The 23632-nt window shown below is 42.9% G+C and overlaps 2 protein-coding genes and 1 long non-coding RNA gene across 3 annotated transcripts; 1 reads left to right on the forward strand and 2 right to left on the reverse strand.

Annotated features, from left to right (window-relative positions):
• Positions 1 to 4312: 4312 nt before the first annotated feature.
• On the forward strand, positions 4313 to 20208 carry LOC124341563. Its single transcript, XR_006918473.1, has 7 exons — positions 4313 to 4536; positions 4711 to 4815; positions 5042 to 5260; positions 12209 to 12353; positions 18927 to 19470; positions 19548 to 20037; positions 20099 to 20208. It is a non-coding gene; the product is annotated as an uncharacterized LOC124341563 (long non-coding RNA).
• LOC124340776 lies at positions 12088 to 18685 on the reverse strand. Its single transcript, XM_046793407.1, has 2 exons — positions 12691 to 18685; positions 12088 to 12292 (listed from the first exon to the last, which is right to left on the reverse strand). Coding segments are annotated over exons 1-2 (5889 nt in total). The 5' UTR covers positions 18579 to 18685; the 3' UTR covers positions 12088 to 12291.
• Positions 20209 to 20556: 348 nt separating the features above from the next.
• LOC124340704 (serine/threonine-protein phosphatase 6 regulatory ankyrin repeat subunit B-like) lies at positions 20557 to 21690 on the reverse strand. The gene has a single exon (XM_046793310.1). The coding sequence runs from the start codon at positions 21688 to 21690 to the stop codon at positions 20557 to 20559; it is 1134 nt and encodes a 377-aa protein (XP_046649266.1).
• Positions 21691 to 23632: the final 1942 nt, after the last annotated feature.

Genomic DNA, 23632 nt, shown 5'->3' on the forward strand with positions numbered 1-23632 from the left:
GGAAGGGGGGGACGATTTGATTGTTATTATTTTCCTTTTTCAGGTCTTTCACATGTGAATTGCAGCAGCGGAGATTCTGTGGCCACATCGGAGCGTCGAGTGCTGAGTATAAAGGTCAATTTCTCTTTTTGATTCATTGGCGGCGCATCTTTTTTCCCTTTGACGTCTGAGGCGCGTGTGGATGTCGAGTGAAAAGGCCCTTGTCTATATTTGCTGGTGACACAATATCCCCCCTTATAGCGGTTCCATGCGGATGCCCTTTTCTATAAGGGAACACACCCCTCTACTCTTCTGTGTTGAATAGATTTGCGGCCGTGTAGAGGGGAGAACGACGATGATGGCGCGGTCTATACCGCAACAGCCTGGGCCTGTGCTGTCGTTTGCTAAAGCCACTCCCATATCATCGCCGTCGCTGTTTTGTTGTTTGAATGAGAAGAATATTATGGAGATTTCGGATACTATACTCGATGGCAGCAGCACTTTGATTCTATTAGACCAACAACAAACAACCACACCAGACCCACTGACTCCAAATGAAAGTGGATGGTGCTGGGCCTTTGATTATTATTGACGCAGAGGAGCAGCAAAAAGGAAAAGTCATGGAGCACATCAGAACTGAAAAAACGGGGGGAGTGTCTGATTTCCACGCCTGGTTATCTCCCATCTCTTTCTCTATAGGCTTCTTTATCCTCTTGTAACATCTTCTCCATCGACACTCTTTTCATACAAAATCGCATGAATTATTAGATAGATCCTAGTTGCCTTTATTATTATTATATAAGAGTAAGAGGGGGACGCGTTGATTCATCTGCACCGTCACGCCATTTTGAACGTTGCCTTTTCTATTTACTAAAAGGAGAAAACGGTTGGATATGCCAGCGTCCAATCATCGTCGTCGAGATCCCCATTATTATTAAAAATAGGCTTTTCCTTTTCCAAGGAATCTAATCCACTCCTGCGTCTTTCTATATTTCTATCTATAGACACACACACCGAGAGGATTAGAAGCCAACAAGACAAGAAGACACACCTTCCATGTCAAGTCAATTTTCGCAGTCACTTTTGTGGCTTATATGGAAATGTTTTTTTAAAGAAGATAGAAAAAAGATAAGCGGATTAAAAAGATAAAAGGAAGAGACCGCTCGCTAAAGCCACTCTACCGCCCGGTCTGTATGTACTACTAGACTCTCTGCGATTGTGGTTGGTGTGTGTGTGTACATGTTCGACAAACTCGGACACAAAAAGGCCATAGCCTACACAGTGTATCAACCAAATGAATGAGAAAACGGAAATGAACAAATCGGCTTAAATGAAATCAAAAAATATTTGACTGGACAGGGGAAAAAAAGTCGTGTGACTTTTCTGATGACTCTACAACTCAATCTCAAGAAGCCGACTTGGTTTCTTATTTGGCCTATTCCTTTGTATAATAATCAATGCTGTTAATTAGCTTTGTTGCGGGGCCAAGATGCCGACACACAGCAACCAATAAGCGATGGAATTGAATTGCTCCAGAATATAAATGGGAAACTTGGCACCGGAAAGATTTGTTGTGTGAATTGCATTGACACATTCAGCACTATAGTATGATGATTATTATATATACGTGTCTCAATAGATTGTAACAATAAGAGCTTGGCGGCCAGCCTCTATAAGGTTTATTCCTTGTTCTCTCGTCCATTCTATTCGCCCGGCCATTCAATTCGTTTCTCCCGTCTTCTTGTGCCTTTCGCCGCCATCCACAGAGTGAAATTGACGAATAGACACACACAAGTGCTGATGAAATCTTTAGAGATGCTCAACACACACACATACACAACAGAGAAAGAAAGAAACAAGTCCGATATAAAGGCGAGCGGCGAAAACGGAACAGAAGAGAATCGCCGCTCAGCTTATGGAAAAAATCAAAAAGCCAAAAAACGAACAAGAAAACGAACAAGAAAAGAAGAAAAAAAAGGTCGCCACTAATATCGAAATCAGAGGACCAAAGAAGAAGTGAAAAAAAGGTCCACACAAATACAACAAAATGTCGTCGGCGTTTTTCTACAACTGGGCATATAGCGCAGTGATTTTTATACCTTTTGTGCTGCTGCTGTGTGTGTCGAGTTAGTTTTTCCTTTTGCTCTCGATATCCCCCCCTCTAGTCTCTTTGATTGTGTGTATACCTCGTGTGCATGAGTGTCTATATACCTTTACAGTTCTTTCTTATTTAAGCTGAGCTCTGGTCAGCCCAAAAGCCAAAAAAAAGGCCGCCGTTTTCCCATTTTGTAGCTGGAAAAAAAGGGCCACATTTTGCCCCCATCAGCATAGAGGAGAGATGAAGCGGAAGCCCCGGCCCACTTGTGTCCAACCATCGGCTAAGAGATGCCGACAAGAGTTTTCTTCTTTCTTCTTTTATTCTTTTCTAGACTCTTTTTTGTCAAGGGCCATTGATTTTTGTTCCTTTTTTCTTATATTCGGAGAGTGTCGGCTTCGGCAGCCAGTTCCGTTTTCGCTTTGTTTTCTGCTGGCCATGTAGTATTATTCGTTCGCGTGGCCATATTATCGTTTTATTATATTGTACTCATACTGTAGGCTACTATATCGATATGAGTGAGCTGTCGTCAGCCCAGCTGAAAATGTCACTCGCAGGAAGAAGAAGAAAAGTTGGAAGCCAAAAGTCGACCAAGCGAATAAGAGTCAAACTTGTTCACGCCTGTGTTCATCTATTAATAGAGGCCTGTAAACATATTGGCTCGGAATGCGCGGAGGCCGAAAAAAATACGCTTCTGCTTTTCATTTTATTGTAATAAATGTATGAAAGGATTTTTCACCGTGTCCAAAGAGTTCCTCTGCTGTATAAAATATACCTTTTTTGGCTTTTTCATTTTTATTATTTTTTCGCGGCCATCTTTTTGTGCTTCTGCAGCAGCAGCAGCACTTTAGCTCCGGTTGTCGATGACGAGTTAATCTGCGCCGTTTTGTTCCTTTTGTCGTCGTTACAAGAGACTCTTCTCTTTATTCTATTCAATTTCGCCTTTTTCGGTCGGTGCTGGATGAGAGAGAGAGAGAAAAGATTGACTCCGCCTTTTGCGATTCGATCCGCCAGCCCCGACATAATCCACCGTGACAACATGAGGCCAGAAATCAAAAGGAGAGGACCCGGCAACTTGATTATAAAAAGGACCAGCATGATGATGTCTTTATATAGAAAACATCTCTTTCTATGATATACCAAAAGTGTCGATATGAACTGGAGAGAGAAATCCTGCATGGACACATTATTAGTTATCGTGTCTCTTTTATATGTGGACGACACCAGGCTCGCGGTTTCACACAGCGCAGTATACACCGTGAGTTAACCAATTGCACACGGTTATTATCTTTTTGGCTACTTTTTTTCCTTTTCCTTTTGGCGCTGGAATTTCTTCCAACTTTTTCTCCTTTTCAATCGACAAACAGAACACAATATAAGGAGGGGGGACGATCAGCACATCATCCGATCCATCAGCGATTACTTATGGATGAATGGAATTTGTTTTTGCTTCTGGAGGCCTACCAAGGGAGATTCACCGCCTATATGGGAGTCTCGGCGTGGATATGACTTGATCCATCTTGTTGGTCACGCTTTGGTTGAGAGATCAATATTGCATTGTACATCGAGTGTTATCCAAATAGATGGATATAACATTGGAAGGACTACTGCTGCTACTGGCCCACAGCAGCTTGTCGACTTTTGTTCACGCGGCCCTTGTGAGACTTTTGTGTGTCAAACACTCGGTCAAACATTACAACAAGAGAGACAAGATATATATTTTTTTGAAAAAGAAAAACGGCACACGGCCCTAGCTGCATGCGCATACCTGCGAATTTAGCCACCGTGAACATTCCAATCCGTACAGTCTGCTGGTTGCTGAGCTGCTGTTACCTTTTATTATTATCTACATACAATCTCAGCTCCAATATGTTCACGGTATTTATGTGACCAATCTGCAAGGCCCCGTAAAGAGATAACAAACAAGCGACTGGGAATTCCTGATTGGAGAGGCTTCCCTTCTTTTATTGCACAGCACAGCAACCAGACTTTGTGTTGTACAGTATATATAGTTATTGAGGTACTGTACATGGTTCTTTATTTTCTCTTGGCTTCCAAGAGGGTCCTGGAGGATTTTCTTGTGGTGATTTCGGTCTAAAAGTCTGCGGGATTCTTGCAAATTTTGACCTTAATTTATTATCTTGATTGGGTCGATTTAATATAGTCGATTTAATTTGTATCGATATCTTATCAGGTAGCTAATTAGAATATTACTGTCGTCTGCTACTCATGCTTTGTTTCGTTTTGTTCAAGAGTTTCGATTTTTTCGAACACGAGATGAAGACTATAAAAAAAACTGAACGAACGATATCACCTTTTCATTTGTTTGGAAACGTACGTGATTGCAGGAAAACAGCCCAACAAATAAAATTACAAAAATGTGGCCGTTGTATCAGCTCTGCTCGCGTCTCTAGATGGAATAGCTTCAGACTCTCTGGCCATGCGGTTTGGCACTTTGGCAGGTAATGAATAACTAAGTATACAATTAGAATGATTATGAGAGCTTTAATGTAAGAGGAACCTGTTCCAAAATTTGTGAAATGTTACTAGTTTCAGCCTAGCATTTAGCATGTAAGCCCCCTGTTGATGAATGGCAGTTTGTTATTTGCACTGTGTAACCTTTTTTCTTCGTGCAGATTTGAAGCCCTAAGCCAGCCATCATAACCACAAGATTATATTCAAGTTCTGCTTGTGCTGGACCTGAGATTGTCATCACCAACAATCTAAACATCATTGCCTGGGTAATGATGATTTCGTTACTATTATCAGTCTGTGTTGTGACCTGCTAGATGTATGATGCATGACCTGCATCACTGTGTATGGCACATTGACATGGTAACCTTAAATTCTCCCATTTATTCTCAATAAGAATTACAATACCCACTCTTTCATTTCCAACTTTTCCAAATGGCATTTTCCATTTCCTGTCAATAATTTTTCGTAACCAATTTTGTATTTTTTATCAAGATCAACAACACATCCCGTTTGATTGGAGAAACTACCCAGGATGTCTGCCGAGTTACGGATCTCTTCTTCCCTTTTCCTTCAATGTCCTCGTGTATGCCCATGTGAGTGTGGGTGTATTCACGAGGACACCCTTAATTGCTGATCTGCCTGGTGGATTCAACTTTTCTGTGGATGGAAGGAGCACTTGTGGATCAACTCCTGGCTGCCCCAGTCTTAAAGGTAGGAACAAAAATTAGACTCTTTTCTTCCTTTTTGTCTATCTGGTGACGTTGATTATGTAAACCGTGACATGGTAAGGAGTACGATTATTCCTGTGTTGGGCTAGGCTTATTGGACTTAACGCTTTTGCTGACTTGAGTTCGTTAAATATCTCATTTGTTGAACGACTGCAGATCAGGCCTCTTTTTGTACCTCACAATTTTGTCTGTGGATAACAATCGAATGTCGAGAAGGTGTGCGTGTGACGAGTCAATTGTCGCAATCAATCCATCATAGGAATTTTAGAAAAAGTAAGAAAATTTTGCTTTTTTAATTCCATCTGCCTATTTTTTGACGATTCCTAGAAAATAGAAAATGAATGGGGTAGAAACAAAACGACGACGGAGCCGTGGGAATTGTTCGAGATGGGCGGGGACTCGAAAAATTTCAATTCACTTTTCTTTTTTTTTCAAAAATGGATAAATATCGGCACTCTTTTTGATTATTGCAAGGGAAAAAACGTTTTGATGCCGTTAATCGCCATCGTTAGATTCACTCAAGGTCGACCAACGGTGCGGATGGAAAAATCCTTATAAAAATAGCCGATAGGAAAATTCTTTTTCAAAAAATTCACTTTACATTTTTTGACTCGTAGAATAGAATAAGGGAAACGTCGGCACGTGTTGTACAAATGGCATTTAAAATATATAGAGCGCTCGGCGCAAAAGACATTCCTGTTATAACCGCCTAAAAGGTGTGCCAATGGATGGCGGTTACATAATAGTCCGTCACACACACACAGACACGAAACCGCCACTGTGGGTTTTTGCCGCCGCTGTTTAACCTTTGCCCAATCCATCTCGAACCTGACCAAAATAGAACTAAACGGTGGCCGCAACATCGTCTACTATTATGTGATGACATTAGACCCAAATAAGCGACAGCAGCTGAAATTGTGTATGCGCGTTCAGTCGGGCGGATCAGGCCTAAAGATATTAAACCGGGCAGGGGAGAGAAATTTTGTTTTTAAAGTGTTGATATTTTATATTAAAAAAAGAAAAGAAAAAAACATTGGGGAAAGTCTTTTGTAAGGCCTGAGCCAACATCACCTGGTCGCCGTATGGCACAACCGAGTCGGACCTTTTTTCTCCTCTTTTTAACTCGCAGGCAGGTCTTCTCAGCAGTCGTCCTCGTGTCGTTTTTGTGTTTGTAGAAAAGCCATCACCTTTTGATAACGACTCGACTGCTGGTGGAGACTAGCCGAGCGAAGATGAAAAATGATCATCAAAACGTTGCGCACCTTAGACTGTCGAGTCGACCGACAGCGGTGGGTGATTAAAACGCCGCCAAAAGGGAATCAACCACCACCACCCGCCGCCACCACCAGCCCAAACTGTTATTCTTAGACTTCTTCTTTTCATTCATTCGTTCCGTGTGCTGAGATTGTGATTCGATGAAAATCGGCACGAGACTAGAGAGAATCTTGTGCTATTGATGATGAAGTTTAGTTTAATCGAGCGATTAATAACCACAGAAATTATTTTTATTCTGGCGATTGATGCAAGTTTATCACACGACGTGATTGCGGCCGTATTCCGAATCAGCTGGAATTTTGTCGATTTTCCAACTGTCCCCATATGCTGAGATTTCGTTTCATTCATTGAATTTTTGTTTCTAAAATTGGATACTATATACTATAAAGCACGGGCTCACTCGGCATGAGCAAAGCATCCAAAGGCTATAGGTCGTGGCTTTAGATAAATGTCCTAAAAAGAAAAAAAGTCATTTATAATAACAGAAGAAAGCGAGAGGAGGATAAAGAAAACGGCTAGACCACAGGACATCAGCACAGCCAGCGCTAAAAAAAGAGAATGAACTTTTTGGGTTGAAAGAATGAATGCCATCTTTTCTTTTTACTATATACGATGGCCATTGATTCTGTAGGCCTTTGCCCGCGTCCGCCATTGATACAACTTGCAAATACCTATTTTTATCACTTTTATAAAAATTCCAATATGAAGATCTCGCGGTTGGAAATCAGTTCGAATGTTATGTGTAATAATAAATCTATATTTTTGGAGATTGACGATGAAGCGCAGCAGGCCCCACCCCATGCATCCCTTTCTCGTTTTGGGTGCCGCGTCGTGCATTCAATGGGTGCTGCTTCTCATATATTATGGTCTGGCCCTATCCGAACAAAGTGATATGAGAGCTGGAAATATAGGGTGTACCGTAGTATAGACTATGGACGGCCATGACAATGGGAAGCGTTTGATTTCGGTTGGTTGATTTCCTCCAATGGCCAATGAGGGGGGAGAGAGATACACACACACATCGCACCGCCGCTATCTACTCTTATATTTTTATTTATAGGAATATAACATTATAAAAGACCATCATGCAGTCTGAGCGCTAGAGCAAATGCTACAAGCAGATGACATCTTTCTGCCACATCCAACAGGCTATCATCTTTTTTAAACATTTCTTACGTTAGTTTTGCCGTGTAGTCAGTAAGTGATCGCAGCTACTAGCCTACAGGACGTGAATCAATTTTACTAGTGGAATCTATCAAATTGACAACAAAACTGAATCATCTATGGACACTTGTTAGATACAGTTGCCATTAACAAATGCCGCATCAGTTGAATTCAGGCAGGTCGATTTTGTGATTGACACTTGTCCAATCAATTTCGTCAATTTGATAGCTTTTTGTACTGATTGAGAGCTCAATGGCTAAAGTCTCATCTTAATGTAGTGATAGGTGCCTGGTTCGATTGGCAAAACTCGTAATCAATTGACTCAGCGTATTATGTTCCCAAGTCGACAATTTCCCGTCGGATATTCTAGATCATATAATATCGTGTACACTGTCGCCTCTTTTCAAATCAGCAGCTCTAGCGCTAGACATGTCTGGCAGTTTTATCTTGTAGTGAAAGTGAAGCTATTGACCGGTGTAAAAAGAGAATGGAATAACTAAAGATTAGGCCCATCAAATGAGTGACACGCTTTTATTGATATCGAAATTGTTTCAGTTTCAGGCTAATCAATAAACTCTGTTTATTGGGTTGTTGTTTTATTTAGTGTCGACTGCCATAACAAAGTCAAAAGCCATTCTCGAATTGTAAATCATATCTTGAACTATTTTCAATCTGCAACTGTAATAAAATACGAGACCCAGCAGCCGATAACGCGGAATAATCAACTGCAGCAAGGCCAACAGGCCGGTGATTTCAACGCGTAACACAAGCAGAACCAACACTCTGTGTGACACGAGTCTCCAACACACAATAAAAGCTAATCGTGGTATCCTAGTATATAGAGACTAGACTTGAGAGATTTGACATTGAACGAGGAAAAAGTCTTATTGTCCGTATAGACCATCAGCAGCTATCGATGTAGAGGCCCTTAGATTATATTGCCTGTGTAGATTTGAGGGATCTGCTGTGTGCAGTGTGCTTAGAGAAATGCCGCCGTGTACATCTCGGGGCTTGGTGATGAGGCCTACTAGAGATTTTATACTGCCAAGTTCTCTCTTGGGTCCTCATTCACAGCCACTCGGAGGCCAAAAAAAAATATAAAGGGGTTAACAAAAAGGCCTTTTTTTCCAATTCTAGATTTCTATGTATTCCCGTGTACGTATGGATATAGGGCCAGCGTAAATAGGCGGCAATTCTCATCAGTATTGGAGGCGCCAATATAATATCCAACTATCCGCCATGGGTCTATCTCTCTCTATACGTCTATAGAGGCAGCAGCTATAAAGTATCGAGCGCGCGAGATATCATAAAGTCTGGAAAATTGAGGCTTGTTTCTTTTTTTACTTTTTATCATAATGCTAGAAGCAGCAGCATCCGGCGTGGGTCACTTTTTTTTATTCTGGGCACACTTTTTTTTTATTGTTGGACCCTGCCTGTATTGGGTTTGAAAACACAATTGATTTGGGAATTAAAACGCCATCATATCTACGAATATAATAAAAAAAGATAAAAAAGGGGGAAAACTGTTGCGGCACACGCGAGTTCCGTCCAAGAGTTTTTACAAAAAGAACAGCTGGTTAATTAAATAGACAAATCTATTTTGAGTATGTGGTAAAGCATTAAACGTCAATTGAACTTGCTACCTATACTTTTATGGTCCGTAAAAAATAAAGTTGGTTCCAATATTTCAGTTTTGTGGCACGTCATCACACCACCGACTTTCTCTCTCTCTTATGGTTGATATCAAAAAAGCTTTGCGGCTCGCATTGCGTCTTGTGTATTTCACACGGCCATGTTGTCACCATAAACATGTACGAATGAAACAAACTTTTATGGCTATTCTTGTCTGTGTACATTTTCCAAGTAAAACGAAGAAGAATAGCCACTGCGCTTTGCTGTCTGTTTGTTGCCAACTCAGTTGGAGTTTTTTCCCAGTCAAAAGAGTTGGACTTTCCAACAGCCTATAGAGACCTGTGGGATGCTGTTGCTGCTGCCGTCTATAGCCCTTAATAATGTGGGACCCAGCAGAGAGTCTAGGCCCAAACAGTCTTCTCGACGTTCTCGTACGTAGCGGTGGGTCTGGAAATACATGTTTGGATTCATTCATGAAATATAATAATAAAGAGTTGGTTGCTGGCTGTTTAAATCATCTCCACAATAATCAAACAATCAATAACCCCCCGCTTATCCCGAAAAGGGGGTTCTCAAATCTAAACATGCTCGATTTCGGTGTGTGTTGTCCACTCTGTGCTGTCCAATTGTGCAGCGCATGCATATAAATCTATCAATGTAGTAGCCAACCATACAGCTGATGCACTCGAACCAACGAACCAACACAAGAGGGGCTCGATCATATAGACGGGAGACAATGAATGGGAAAGGGGAGTAAAATACTCTGCGCCAGAGTTTAGATTTCCAAGCTTTTGAGAAAGGTAAAAAAGAAGTTTTCAAGAGGTGACAGCAGAGGCTGACCTGAATGGGATCCACTTTTGTGGTTGGTCCAGTGACAATGGAGAGAGTCAAAAAGAGATTTGAAAAAAAAGACGAGCTGCACACAGCAGTCTCAGCGCCTGCTGGCTGGGCACTATAGCGTGATCGTGTAAAGAGGCTCGGTAGGGGATCGTCATCTCTCCATCAGGTCCATTGATCTCTTCTGCCTTTTCTTGAAAGACTTTCGCTGGTGGTTTTTTACCCCCTTTAGATATTTTCATTGAGACTCTCTCCCCCCTTTTTTCTCTGTCCGGTGGTTATGATATAGAATGTGTACATGGACGTGCTCACCTTGCCATGACGCGCTCTTTGCGGACGCTATGAATCCAAGCCACCCATCATGAATTTCGATCCCATTCAACCTTTCGAGCTGCTCAATGAACATGTGCACTTCAAATCTATCCTTTTGAAAGTACTACCTCAAAACTGAATTGTGTCCTGTCAAAATAATATGAATTCTCTTTTAGAAAGTCCAATATTTGTAGTCTCGTGCTGACCGGTGCGTGAAGCTTTATTTTTAAAAAACATTTCTTCTAAAATTACAGTGAAGGAAACACTACAACAACGCCTTGATAATAACTTGAATTAATCGCAACTATTAGAAGAATAAAGTTTTCATTTATTCTACTGCGCTGGTAAAGTGATCTGGGGGTCGTCCATATACAGAGAGATAGACACGATTGATTGATGAGTGGGTCGTGTTATTGTGCCGGTTGAGGACAACTGGATGGCCAGGCACAGGGGTGGTGCCCCTTATAATAACAAGAGGATGTCAGCCATTGATCGGACCTCCCAGTATCCCAACATGTAGAGCGCCAATTCTCTGTTTCTTTGACCCTGCTGTGACGCAACATGTTGGATAACAATCGGCACGGCACTCTCCGATGTGCATTGATTGAAAAGAGGAAACGGCGCTGACGACGAATTGCTGGCCAGCCAGCCACCATTTCCAGCCAACAGCCATGATGTTTATCCGCAACAAAAGCAGAAAGATGGGCCTATTTAGCTTTTGTTAGTTGTATAATAGTTGCAGAGAACAGGAAGCTATGGGGAACTACTGGCCACATAGATTTTGCGGTCCTGTTGTGCAATAAAAACTTACCCGGATATCATGATGATTTTGAATGGCGCGTTCGACGATCGATTTTTATTTTTCATCTTTCATTTTATCTCTTGGTTTTAAACACTTTTTAGACCTTGTGTGGTTTGCGAGACGTCAAACAGACCCTCCGCACTGCGCTGATAAATCTTTTATACCAACTATTTCCTTCCGAACACTCACAAAGTGCTTTCCCATTTTGGATCAAAGTCACTTCCTGTCTGACGTCTCTTGATGTCTATTTTGATTCCAAGAATTCACTCAATAGCGCATCTCATTCATACTAAATAAATATAATCTTTCTTTTTATCGGACTATAGATAAAAGTGTAACGAATAAGAACTTTTCACTAAATAAAAGATAATCGCACTTCACGACTATCAATTTTAAAATTTAAGTTTTTGTTTTGTTATGAGCAAACGTTATGGTCTATTTGAATTCCTACATAAATTATGGCCGCATAAAAGGTTTCTCAGTTATTGGATTCATTGAAAATACTTGTAGCATTAACGCGTTTCCCTTCCACTTTTATCAACGAATTTACAAAATTGAAAATTTGATTCTTCACTTTCCATTTTTGAATGTTTGCGATTCGTGCTACAAATTGCCACTTCGCCCACTTGCGGGTCGTCTTAGGAGGTTAACGTACAAAAGAGTTAAACTAGGGTGCATAGGCTACGCTATTTTTTTTTAAAACTATATTTAACTTACACGATTCGCTAGTGTGGTTGTAAAATTTGAGAAAGGAAAAAATGAATGAATCATAATTAATTTGGCACCAGTGTAGTTTATTTTTTAACAAGGTATGTTGCTGTTAATGTAGTCTAACACTAAAGTTACTCAAATACATCTAGAAAACCTTAACTGGCCATTTTCACTAATAACGAAGACAATTCAATCCAGGAAGCATTCTTTCGTCGGCGTCCCGAGCTCACATCCAGATTATGCCCAATGCTCCTACTATCTGGCGAGGAACCAAGGAGTTGCCTATGGCAGAAAACAAAAATCTGTGATTGTTCATTATACACACCGTAACTGCCTTTTTCAGGTAAGAAAATTATTATAATCTATATTTCTAGTTGTTCTGTGACGCTACTGGCGCACCAGAATTTTATTGACAATTGTCTGAATTCATAGACAATTGTTGGTAAATAAAATCTTAAAGAAGAACATTGGTAAAGAGAGGGAAGTAATTGATGCATTACTTGAAAAGCTAAACGCAGTCGCCTCGTTTAACTTACCTCTCTTGATACTTAGGCCTTAAGGGATGGCAATACGAGTGACGATAGAAAAGAAATATTTCCTTTTTTTTTTTAAATTGTACAACTACTATTAGTTTCAATATTTTCATTACGAGTTAGGAGAAATTAGAAAGATATTCATACTATTCCTCTGTGCCATATTCCTCCAGACGATCGATAATCCTCTGGCCTAGTCCGTGTTTGTTGCCTCTAGCACAATCGAGAGCAGTACGCCCTTGTTTATCAACATTCTTCACGTCCACCGCTTCAGTATTGAGGAGAATCTCGATCAGATCCATCGATTCTGCATTTCTCACTGCCATGTGAAGAGGTGTGACTCCGTTCTTGTCAGCGACGCCGGGGTTGGCTCCAATTTTAATCAGACGACGAGCATTGATTGTAATTGGCTTGGGTCTCTTAATTGCGTAATGAAGAGGTGTCCTTCCGTCGTTGTCAACTGGGTTGATGTTGCATTGCCCGGTTCCCAGGATGATGTCAATGAGTTCCGTCGTCTCTTCTTTTTGTGCCGCCAAATGCAGTGGAGTAATTCCAGTTTTATTGGCAATGTTGGGATCGGCTCCCTTTTTAATTAGATAAGGAACATTTACTGTACGATTCGATCCATCCATTGCGTGATGGAGAGGTGTGTGGCCATCGTTGTCCAATCCATTGATGTCGAATTTTCCCGTTTCCAGAATGGCGTCGATGAGATCCGTCGTCTTTTCATTAGCTGCCGCTACGTGAAGTGCGTTCGTTCCGTTTTCTCCCCATGTCAACGCGCTAATATCTTGTCCATTTTCTATCAAGAAACGAATCGTTTTCATGTCCGGATCTTCTTTGATGTGACCTGGTACCAATGCCGCAATGTTCCCCGATTCTTTGTTGATTTCTGACTGTACGGCACCTTTCTCTTTGAACAAATTGGCAATTCTTTCGCCGTGCCCGTGTTTGTTGTCCTTTGCGTAATCTAGCGCATTTCTTCCCCAGTCGTCCAAGTAATTGACGTCCACGTCCGGATGATTGAGTAGTAACTCGACGAGGTGCACGTCTTTGGCAAAAAAAACCGCCAGATGTAGCGGAGTGATTCCATCCTTGTTGGCAATGCTGGGGTCGGCTCCCATGTTGATCAGGTGAACAACATTTATTGTAGGGTAGAGTCCCATTATTGCGTTATGGAGAGGTGTCAGTCCGTCGTTTTCAAGTACGTTGATATCGAAGTCTCCTGATTCTACAATGAAGTCGATGACATCCGTCGTCTTTGCATAATATGAGGCCACATGAAGAGCATTCTTTTTGCTCTCCCCCCAAGCCTCAGTGCTAAGATCTAATCCATTTTTGATCAGTGCACGAATTTTTTCGACGTCCGAATCGTAGATCGCTTTTAATACCGTCCGTGTCGCAATTTGCTTTGTTTGGTCGTCGACTTTAGCTGTGACGACGTCGCTTTTTTTGGACTGATTAGCAATTATTTGCTTGAGATTTTGCGCACCTCTCCCAACGCTGTCCCAGTAGTTATAGGTGTTGATTAGCTTTGGCATCAAGGCGAGAGTAGTATTCAAGGTGTTAGTTAATCCTGCGATATAAGCAGTGTTTCCATCTTTGTCAAGAGCATCGACGTCAACTTGTGCGAGTCCCAGGATTTGTCCTGTAATTTCAGTTATTTCTTTAATACAGTCGCCCAAATGAAGGGGGGTGACTCCATTCTTGTCGGCTTTGCTGGGATTTGTACCCATTTGAGTCGCATCAGGGGCATTTACGGTAGGATTGGTTCCATCGTGATTGAGGGTAGTGTTTCCATCTTTGTTAAGTTTGTTGGAATTTAATTTCCCGGTTTCCAGAAAGGCTTCGAGTTTTGGTTTAGCTTCCGCCACATCAAGTTCATTGAATCCCATCTGGTCACCGAAGGCAGTGATAAAATCTGATATGATATTTTTAAACGCGTTAGAATTTTTGATTGCGCTCAAAACCGGTGCCGCAAAGTTCTCCGGTCCCTGGTTGATTCCTTCATCCTTGGCGCCCTTTTCCTTCAAAAGAGTAACAATTCTCTCACTGTGCCCGTGTTCGTTTTCCCTTGCGTAATGTAGCGCACTTTGTCCGCTATTGTCCAAATAGTTGACATCCACGTCTTGATGATTCAAGAGTAACTCGACAATGTCCATGTCTTTTGCATATTTTGCCGCCAGATGCAGCGGAGTTTGTCCGTTTTTGTCGGTAGCGTTTGGATCAGCTCTTTTAGATAAGAGAAATCGAGCGATAGTCGCGTTGGATGTTTTGATTGCCATATGGAGTGCAGTCAATCCAGAGTTGTTACTTTCGTTGATATCAATTCGCTTTTCATTCGCTAGAAGTAAGTCGAGAATATTGGAATCCTCAGTAAATGCCGCTGCCAGATGAAAAGGAGTGATTCCGTCATTGTCGCGCGTGGTGGGATCGGCTCCCTTTTCCAGCAAGTAGCGAGCCATTGCCGCGTTGTTAGCACTGAATGCGAAATGAAGAGCCGTTTTGCCATCTCTATCACGGCCATCAATGTCGACTTGTTTCATTTGCAGGGCAAAGTCGATGTCCGCTTTTTCGAATGCCTGAAATGCCGCCAGATGCAGTGGAGTGCTGGGATGGGCTCCCCTTTGAATCAGTTGCCAAGCATTTATTTTCATTTTGGATCCTTCGATTGCGTGAGGGAGAGGTGTTTCTCCGTCGTTGCCATTTTTGTTAAAATCGAATTTTACACTTGTCAAAATGAAATCCAGTAATTGCGTCCATACCGCGCCATGTTCGTTCTTTCCGCTATCTCGCAATGTCGCGTTGCTGATACCTGCTCTCATCTTCATCAGGGCGGTAATGAATTCTACGCCTAAAAGGTTGGCAGCGCTACTTAGCATAATTGCTATAATGTCCTCTGTTTCGTTGTTGACTTGTGTTTCCACGACGCCGTTTCTCTTCAAGAGGTTGGCAATTCTTTGACCGTGCCCGTGCAGATTGTTCTTTGCGTAATGTAGCGCATTTCCTCCATTGCTGTCCAGATAGTTAACGTCCACGTCTTTGTGACTCAGGAGTAACTCGATAGTGTCCACGTCTTGAGCGTCGCGTGCATAAAAGACCGCCACCTGGAGTGGACTATATCCATTTTCATGGGTAGTCGCGTTGGGATTAGCTCGTTCTGATAACAGAAAGCGAGCGGCGGTCACGTTGGATGTCCTCATTGCGAAATGAAGGGCAGTCATTCCAGACTGGCTACTTTCGTTGATGTCGACTTTTTCGTTGTCTAGCAGCAAGCGGAGGAAATCGGAATCCGTAATGGATGCCGCTGCCACATGCAGCGGCGTGATACCATCGTTGTCGCGTATGGTGGGATCGGCTCCCTTCTCCAGCAAGTAGCGAGCCATTTCCACCTTGTTTTCACGTATTGCATAATGTAAAGGTGTTACCCCATTTCCGTCGCGGCTATTTATATCGAATTTCCCAGTTGCCAGGATGACATCGAGCGACTCCGGTTTTGGCGCATATTTTGAGGCCGCATGAAGTGCATTCGTTCCTCCACCCCATGTCGCTTTGCTGAGATCTTCTCCCTTTTCCATCAGGTTTCGAATCTCTTTTACATCCGAAAATTTTACTTCGCCATAAAGATGGAATTCTGAAGCTGTCTGGAATTTGTCTTGACATTCATCTTCATCATCGCCCTTTAACAAGTTACTGTTTAGAAGTTGATGAAAGTGTTTCGCAATTCCACGAATCGAATTTCTGTTCAAGTTTAGCCGTCCGTCAAAGCTGTATTTCTCTTTCAATAGATTAATAATGATTTCACTTTGCCCGTGCTTGTTCTTTTTTGCATAGTGTAGCGCATTTTGTCCCTTAACGTCTAAAGCATGGACGTCGAGGTCCTTGTGATTCGCGAGTAGCTCGACGATGTCCATGTTTTTGGCATAACCAGCCGCCAGATGGAGTGGAGTGACTCCATTTTTTTTATTGGCGACGTTGGGGTTGGCTCCTTTTGATAATAGGAAGCGAGCGGCAGTCACGTTTGATGTCTTGATGGCCATATGGAGGGCAGTGTCTCCAGGTGTGTTGTTGCTGTCATTTAAGTCAACTTTTCCACGTTCCACAAGTAAATCGAGAATCTTCAAATCCTTATGCAATGCTACTGCTACTTGCAATGGAGTGTTGCCGTTATTGTCGCCCGTAGTGGGGTCGGCTCCTTTTTCCAACAAGCATTCAACAACGTTGGCGTTATTGCCGCGTATGGCGAAGCACAGAGGGGTTTCTCCATTTTCATAACGGTCGTGGATATCGAAGTTTCCTTCCTTCATCATTTCATCGATTTCCTTTGAACTCTTTGCTCTTGCTATTCCGAGTCCATCTTTTAATGTAAAGTTAGTTGAAGGAGGATCGGCACGGTTCTCTGCAAAACGGCGAGCCACACCTGTTTCGCTGTCGAATTCTTCAACTGCCTCACTGCGAAAAGGGGTTCTTTCTCGTCCTTTTTCCTTGGCAATGCCTTTTCTTATTAACTGAGCAAATATTTTCCCTTCGAGTGTCTGCTTGTTATTCTCGGTGCAAGTTACTAGTTTTTCTTGGTTGTTTTTTTCCAGCACCTGCAGTAGTCGTAATAGATCTATGATTTTGAAGTCCTTTGTTCCGCGCAGCAATGCCTGTAATCGAAGTGTTGGATTCAAAAAATCGCCCCAATAAGTTTGATCTGCGCCCTTTCTCATCCGGCATCCTTCAGTGGTTTTACTGGACCCGCAGGCGGCACTAGGAAGTGCAGTCACTCCTAGTTCGTTCGGATCGTTGACATTGCCCATCCCTTTAATTGATTTAGCTAGTAGAAGTAGATCGAAGATTTCGTTGTTATCCGTTTCCTGTGCTGCTGCCACATGAAGAGGAGTCAGACCACGTTTGTCAAAAATGTTGGGATGGGCTCCTTTGTTTATCAAGTGTTTGACTGCGATGACGTTGGAGGCGAGAGCGGCAGCATGAAGCGCAGTTTGTCCCGATTCGTTAACATCGTCAATTTTGACTTTGTCATGTGCGAGTAGCAGATCGAAGATCTCCGTTTCCTTTGTGAAGATGGCGGCCACCTGAAGTGCGTCGTTTCCCGTGTCGTCGCGCATCGTTGGGTCGGCTTGAAGGTTTTTTAGAAAATGTTTGACCATTTGGGTTTTCGAATACCTGATGGCACATTGGAGCGGAGTAATTCCCTTGTAGATGGTGTTGATTTGATACTTCCCGCTCTCAATTAGTTCATCAATAATGACGGCTCCTTCCATATAAATGAGAGAGAATAACGGATGCCACGAATTCAGATGCGAAACGACTTTGATTATGTCGAACATGACGTTTCGGTTACTTTTAGGAGGGAGAGAGTATTTGAAAAAACCGTTGTAGTCGTATCCTACTTCAGTCATCTGTTTGTTGACGTAAGTGACTAAGGATTGGCAGTTGGATTTCCGGATGTGGTACTTTTCTGGAATCATTTGTTGGGTCCACAGTATTGCCAGAAGATCCTTGATCGATCCCTTGCCCGTCAAATTGTCAACAATGGGTTTGACTTTATTTCGGCCTTCGCCATAAAATTTGTCCTTGACGTTTTCTTTGTTTAGGGATCGTTGTAAAGTGATGTAGTCGATGCCCTTTTCTAGTGACCACCAATAGTCCCCCTCTGTTTCACTTGTCGTTTTGAAGACGACGAAAGCGTGAAACGCTTGCTTGAAATCTTTCATCATGTCTATGCTGCTTTGGTGAGTTTCGAACAGGGTGATTTTCGATGCTTTGTCGATGTCTTTTAAAACGTTCAGCATTTCGGGGAGTTCAGCTTCAGCTTCGTCGAGTTCTTCCACAGCTTCTTTGTTGAGTAAATATCGAACTAGCGCAGGTTCCGTTATTTCGTAATCCGTATCAGGGTTGTTATCAGCATCGGGCACGAAGCTTAACTTTTGCTTGGACTCGCCCCCAAGCAATGGACGAAACCTCCAAAAATACACGTACGCACAAAATAATAGCAAACCTGGGATACCAACGAGAAAGTAGTACTCCATGGTGTAAATGGCTGATGCTCCAATGTTCGAAAAACACTGAATCACTTTTTTTCGGTGTTAATTTTTATTCCGTCTACACTTTGCAGTAGGCTACGTTTCAGCACTTGTGCGATGTATCTGTTAGTGGTGAAACAACCAATTCGACTGATTTAGATGTCAATGTCATAGATAAGAATTTATCGCGTCAGTTGAATTAATCAGCCTCGTCGTCAGCGACTCAATGTAATCTTCCACCTGATAGGGTTTCGTGTCCAGTTCGAAAGATGTTATGTCAATTTGTTGTAAACAGGCCAACAACAGCAATGAACAGTTGCATTGTTCAGTCTGATTATACCGTTCCACTTCTAGGTGACGTTCCAAATTGACGTTGGCCTCATCCGTTTTCGGCTACATCGACACGGGGCCCGTCGTGGCCCCGCCAGAAAAACCTCGACTGGAATCAAGGGCCGTGTTATCTCGTCAAACACGTGTTCAGTCCGAAGTGATCCAGTGGATCTTCAGGACGTCGGCAGTCTCCAGGCGACGCCTCAGTTGCCGCGGTAGGCGGAGGCCCTGTGCTCGTTGGTCAACGAGGAGCGGATCGATATACGTTTTGAACGCGTCCGCCATGAGCCTATTGACTTTGTTCAAGATCCGCGAGTTACCGCAGGACGAACTCGCGCTCCGTGGCCAAACAGTTTGGCATATACTGTTGTTGGACGAGAACACTTCCCGATCCGGCTGCTGCACAAAGCGGCTGGACATCTATCCGACTCGGCCAGCACCCTGTGCGTCAGAGTCTTTTGCCTGCGTTTCATCTGCACGAGAATATTGGGTGGCAAGTCGAAGCGGAAGGTCTGACTCTCCTCTTCAAATTGCTACTCGTCCACTACAGGGGCGTCATCGATCAGACGTGAGAAATTCTTCCTTACTTTGTCATTGAAATGTTTCAGAATGTCCTGATAATGTGTTGTTGATTTCTGTTTTCAGCATTTCAGCAACCTGCAGAGCCAACAGCTTCCAGGGTTTTAGCTGATGGGCTGGATGCTAGTCAGCCACACCAGCCTGCTTAAGCATTATGAATTCGGAGGAGAGCAGCGTGGACAAGGCACTGCTCCAGTTCTCCTCTTTTACGTTGACAACAACACGCAATAGATTACCTGTCGTACGACTGCCGGCAACGTCATCCTGGGCCGGCAGGGAGTCCTGCGCTTCGTCACTCACATCGGTGGCAGTCTCCAGATTATGGCGCCCAACATTTTATAACTTGCCGGCCGCTTGGTGGACAAGCTCTGGCCGGGCGTCTTCAACCGGGACCCCCACTACGCCTAGATTTCATCGTCTAGCTCATCACGCAGGCCAAGAAGCGGACGTCGAGTGTCGGCGGCAACAACAGCAGCGCCAGCAGCGGCTCGGGCTCTACCGCCCTGGCCTTTCAGTCGCTGGACAACATTAACCGCTGTCTCCCTTGAACACATTGGTAAAGTTCGTCAATGTTCCCAACATTTTGATTTGACCATTCATTTTACTTTTTATTTAAGTTAATGGCGGTCCACCCTTTTAGATGTGACGTCTGAATCCGGCGCAACGGCAGCGAATCGTTGGTGACAGTCAAGTCCTATTCTGTTCCACCCCGGGTTATAAAACAGCGAATGAGTTAAACGAACGAAACATTAATCGATTCATTGGGACAGCAATTTTAGATATGTTAAAGAATTTGAGCGCCACACCCATTTGCACTGAAAATATGTAAACGATAAGCGGGTTTTCCTTGTGAAACACAATATTTGAAACTTTTATTTAGATACCCAAGCCGTGTAATTGTCACCGTAGGTTAAAATGCTTTATTACTTATACAATATCTTGTTAGAACATACTACTAGAAATAAGAAAATAGGTAGACAGCAGTTTGTGATTTTTCCTCTGCCACGTACATTCTGAGACGGGCAATCACCTCATTCGTCTTTTTTTTTGGATAGGGACGGATGGAGTAGAATAATTAAGAGTTAACAAAACATACATTGGTTGGATAGAAATAATATTCTTGCTTGTCGCAGTAACCAACGCCCACCGCTTCCCTATTCAGCAGGAGTAGTTCAATCAAGTGCATTGATTCTGCATTTCTCGCTGCCATCTTAAGAGGGGTGACTCCGTTCTTGTCGGCAACGTTGGGATCGGCTCCTAGTTGAATTAAATGAGCAACGTTTCTCTTAGGATAGAGTCCCAGTAGTGCGTGATGGAGAGGTGTCAGTCCGTCGTTGTCACCTCCGTTGATGTCGAATTCTCCCGTTTCCAGAATGACGTCGATGAGATCTGTCGTCTTTGCATGAAATGAGGCCACATGAAGTGCATTCATTTTGCTTTCCCCCCATTTCTCAGCGCTAATCTTTAATCCTTTATTGATTAGCTCACGAATCATTCGTACATTCGAATCTTTTATGACACGATCTAGACCCCGTGCCCTCGCATCCGGTTTGTTTTCTCTTTTCATGGCGCCTTTCGCTTTCAACAGATTGGCAATTCTTTCGCCGTGCCCGTGTTTGTTGCCCTCTGCGTAATCGAGCGCATTTCTTCCCCAGTTGTCCAAGTAATTGACATCCACGTCCGGATGATTGAGGAGTAACTCGACCATGTGCACGTCTTTGGCGGAAAAGACCGCCATAGTTAGTGGCATAAATCCATACTTGTCAGCAACGTTGGGATCGGCTCCCTTTTGTAATAGATGAGCCACTATGATCGTAGGATTTTTCCCCTGCATTGCATATTGGAGAGGTGTCTGTCCGTCGTTGTCACCTCCGTTGATGTCGAATTCTCCCGTTTCCAGAACGGCGTCGATGACATCCGTCGTCTTTGCATCAAATGCTACCACATGGAGTAGATTCATTTCGGTTTCCCCAAATGTTTTAGTGCCAATATTGCGTTCACTTTTGATTAGCAAACGAATCATTTCTACGTCCATTTCGGGTTTTTGGGATTCATCAATGCCGACGATGCCTTTGGCCTTCAACCGAGCAACAATTTGATCGCCTAGCCCGTGCATGTTCCTCTTGGCGCTAGCGAAAATTGTTGCTGCATCGTTTGTGTTTATGTCTTCATTTTTCACATTCTTTAGTAAGACGTCGATGATTTTCATGTTCTTTGCGAAGGTTGCAGCAAAGTGAAGTGGAGTATTCCCATCATTGGCTCGACGATTGAGATCTGCGCCCTTTTGAATCAAATGCTCGGCCGTGATTTCATTGGATGCCATGGCGGCGTAATGAAGTGTAGTCCATCCACGTTCATCTTGATCGTTGACGTCGCCCATCCCTTTGACTCTTTGAGCTTCCAGCAGTAGATCAATGATAGGATTACCGTCTCTTTGGTGGGCTGCCAAATGAAGAGGAGACAGACCATCTTGGTCAACATGTTGGGATGGGCTCCTTTGTTTATCAAGCGTTTGACTGCAACGACGTTGGAGGCGAGAGCGGCAGCGTGAAGCGCAGTATGTCCTACTCCGTCGACACGGTCAATTTCGATATTGCCATGGGCTAGGAGCAAATCCAAGATCTCCGGGTCTTTTGCGAACGTGCCCGCTATTCGAAGGGCGTCCATCCCGTCTTCGTCGCTTCTTGTTGGATCGGCACTATGCGGAGGTTTCAAAAGATGTCCAACCATTTTTGTTTTCGAAAACATAATCGCAAAATGGAGGGCAAAAGTAATTTCCCTACGGAGTTCATCGATGTCAAACTCGCCACTCTCCATCAAGACTTGATCAACAAGATCTGCATTTTCTAAATAAATGAAAATATCTAAAGGCCGCCACACAGTCACATCTGACAGGTAGTTAATTACAGTCAATAATCTGGTTTTTCGTTCATTTTCAAGGGGAGAGGAGCACTCGAAATCACCCTGGTATTCGTATCCTATTTCAGTCATTTGTTGGCTGAGAAAAGTGACAAAGGTCTGGCAGTAAGAGTCGTCGATATCCGAGTTTTTCCCCATGACTTGATGGGCCCAAAGTAACACAAAAAGATCTTGAACGGTACCTTTTCCTTTCAGTCCTTTTTGAATGGGCTCAACATTGATTCGCTCGACGCCGTACAACTTGTTTTTGACGTCGTCTTTGTTGCCGGATCTCTGCAAGACGAGGCCAGTATCCAGGTTATTCTTTTCCAATGACCACCAATCGTCTCCCTCTGTTTCACTTGTCGTTTTGAACACGACAAAAGTGTGAAATGCTAATTTTTTCAAGTCTGCAACTTTGCCCGTCCTGTTGATTTGGTGGATTTCGAATTCCGTGATTTTCGATTCTTTGTCGAGGTCTTTTAAAACGTCCAGCATTTCAGGTATTTCAGCTCCAGCTTCATCGAGTTGCTCCATAATTTCTTCGTCGAGTAAAAATTGAAATAGCGCAGGTTCCGGCATATCGTGCTTATCTTCGGGATTTGTAGCAGCGTCAGGCACGAAGCTTAAATTTTGCACGCGACCATATAAACCACTACCACTTGCACTACCAACAACAGCCAACCACCAAACGAAATCAAAGAGAACTCGTGAGCACTTCATGCTGATATTATCATTTGATACTCTGAGGATTTCACAGTGACAATTAATCTTGCTTTTTCGTTGTTTGACTTTGCTGACACTCTGCAGTACGTTGGGAGTTGGTTTCAGCACTTTGACTGAATGGATGCAAATAGATTTTCTCTTTTTGGTGGCGGAGGAATGATAAGAAATGTGCCGCCCTTATTGCGCCACCTAAGTTATCATTTTTCATATTGTGCCACGTCAGTTGGTTCCATGATCCCGGCCGTCAGCGACTGTTTGACTTGGCATCTGATTACGATCGTGGGATTAGTCGCCTGAATTAGATTATTTTTTGTAAACAATCAAGTCCTTATCACACCATTGCACTGTTTAACTTGATTATTTGTCTTTTATGTTTTAGGTAGGGGTGTGGTTATTAATGAACGTAAATAATTTTTCTGAAAATGAATTCCAAGTTGGCCGATTGAATTCAAATTGAAAGTGAATTGCATTAAAATTAAGCAATGGAAAGTGGGATTTTAGTGTTTGTATTTGGAATCCCGATATGA

Source organism: Daphnia pulicaria, chromosome 5 (assembly GCF_021234035.1).
Source record: "Daphnia pulicaria isolate SC F1-1A chromosome 5, SC_F0-13Bv2, whole genome shotgun sequence".
In the NCBI taxonomy this organism is placed as follows: Eukaryota; Metazoa; Arthropoda; class Branchiopoda; order Diplostraca; family Daphniidae; genus Daphnia; species Daphnia pulicaria.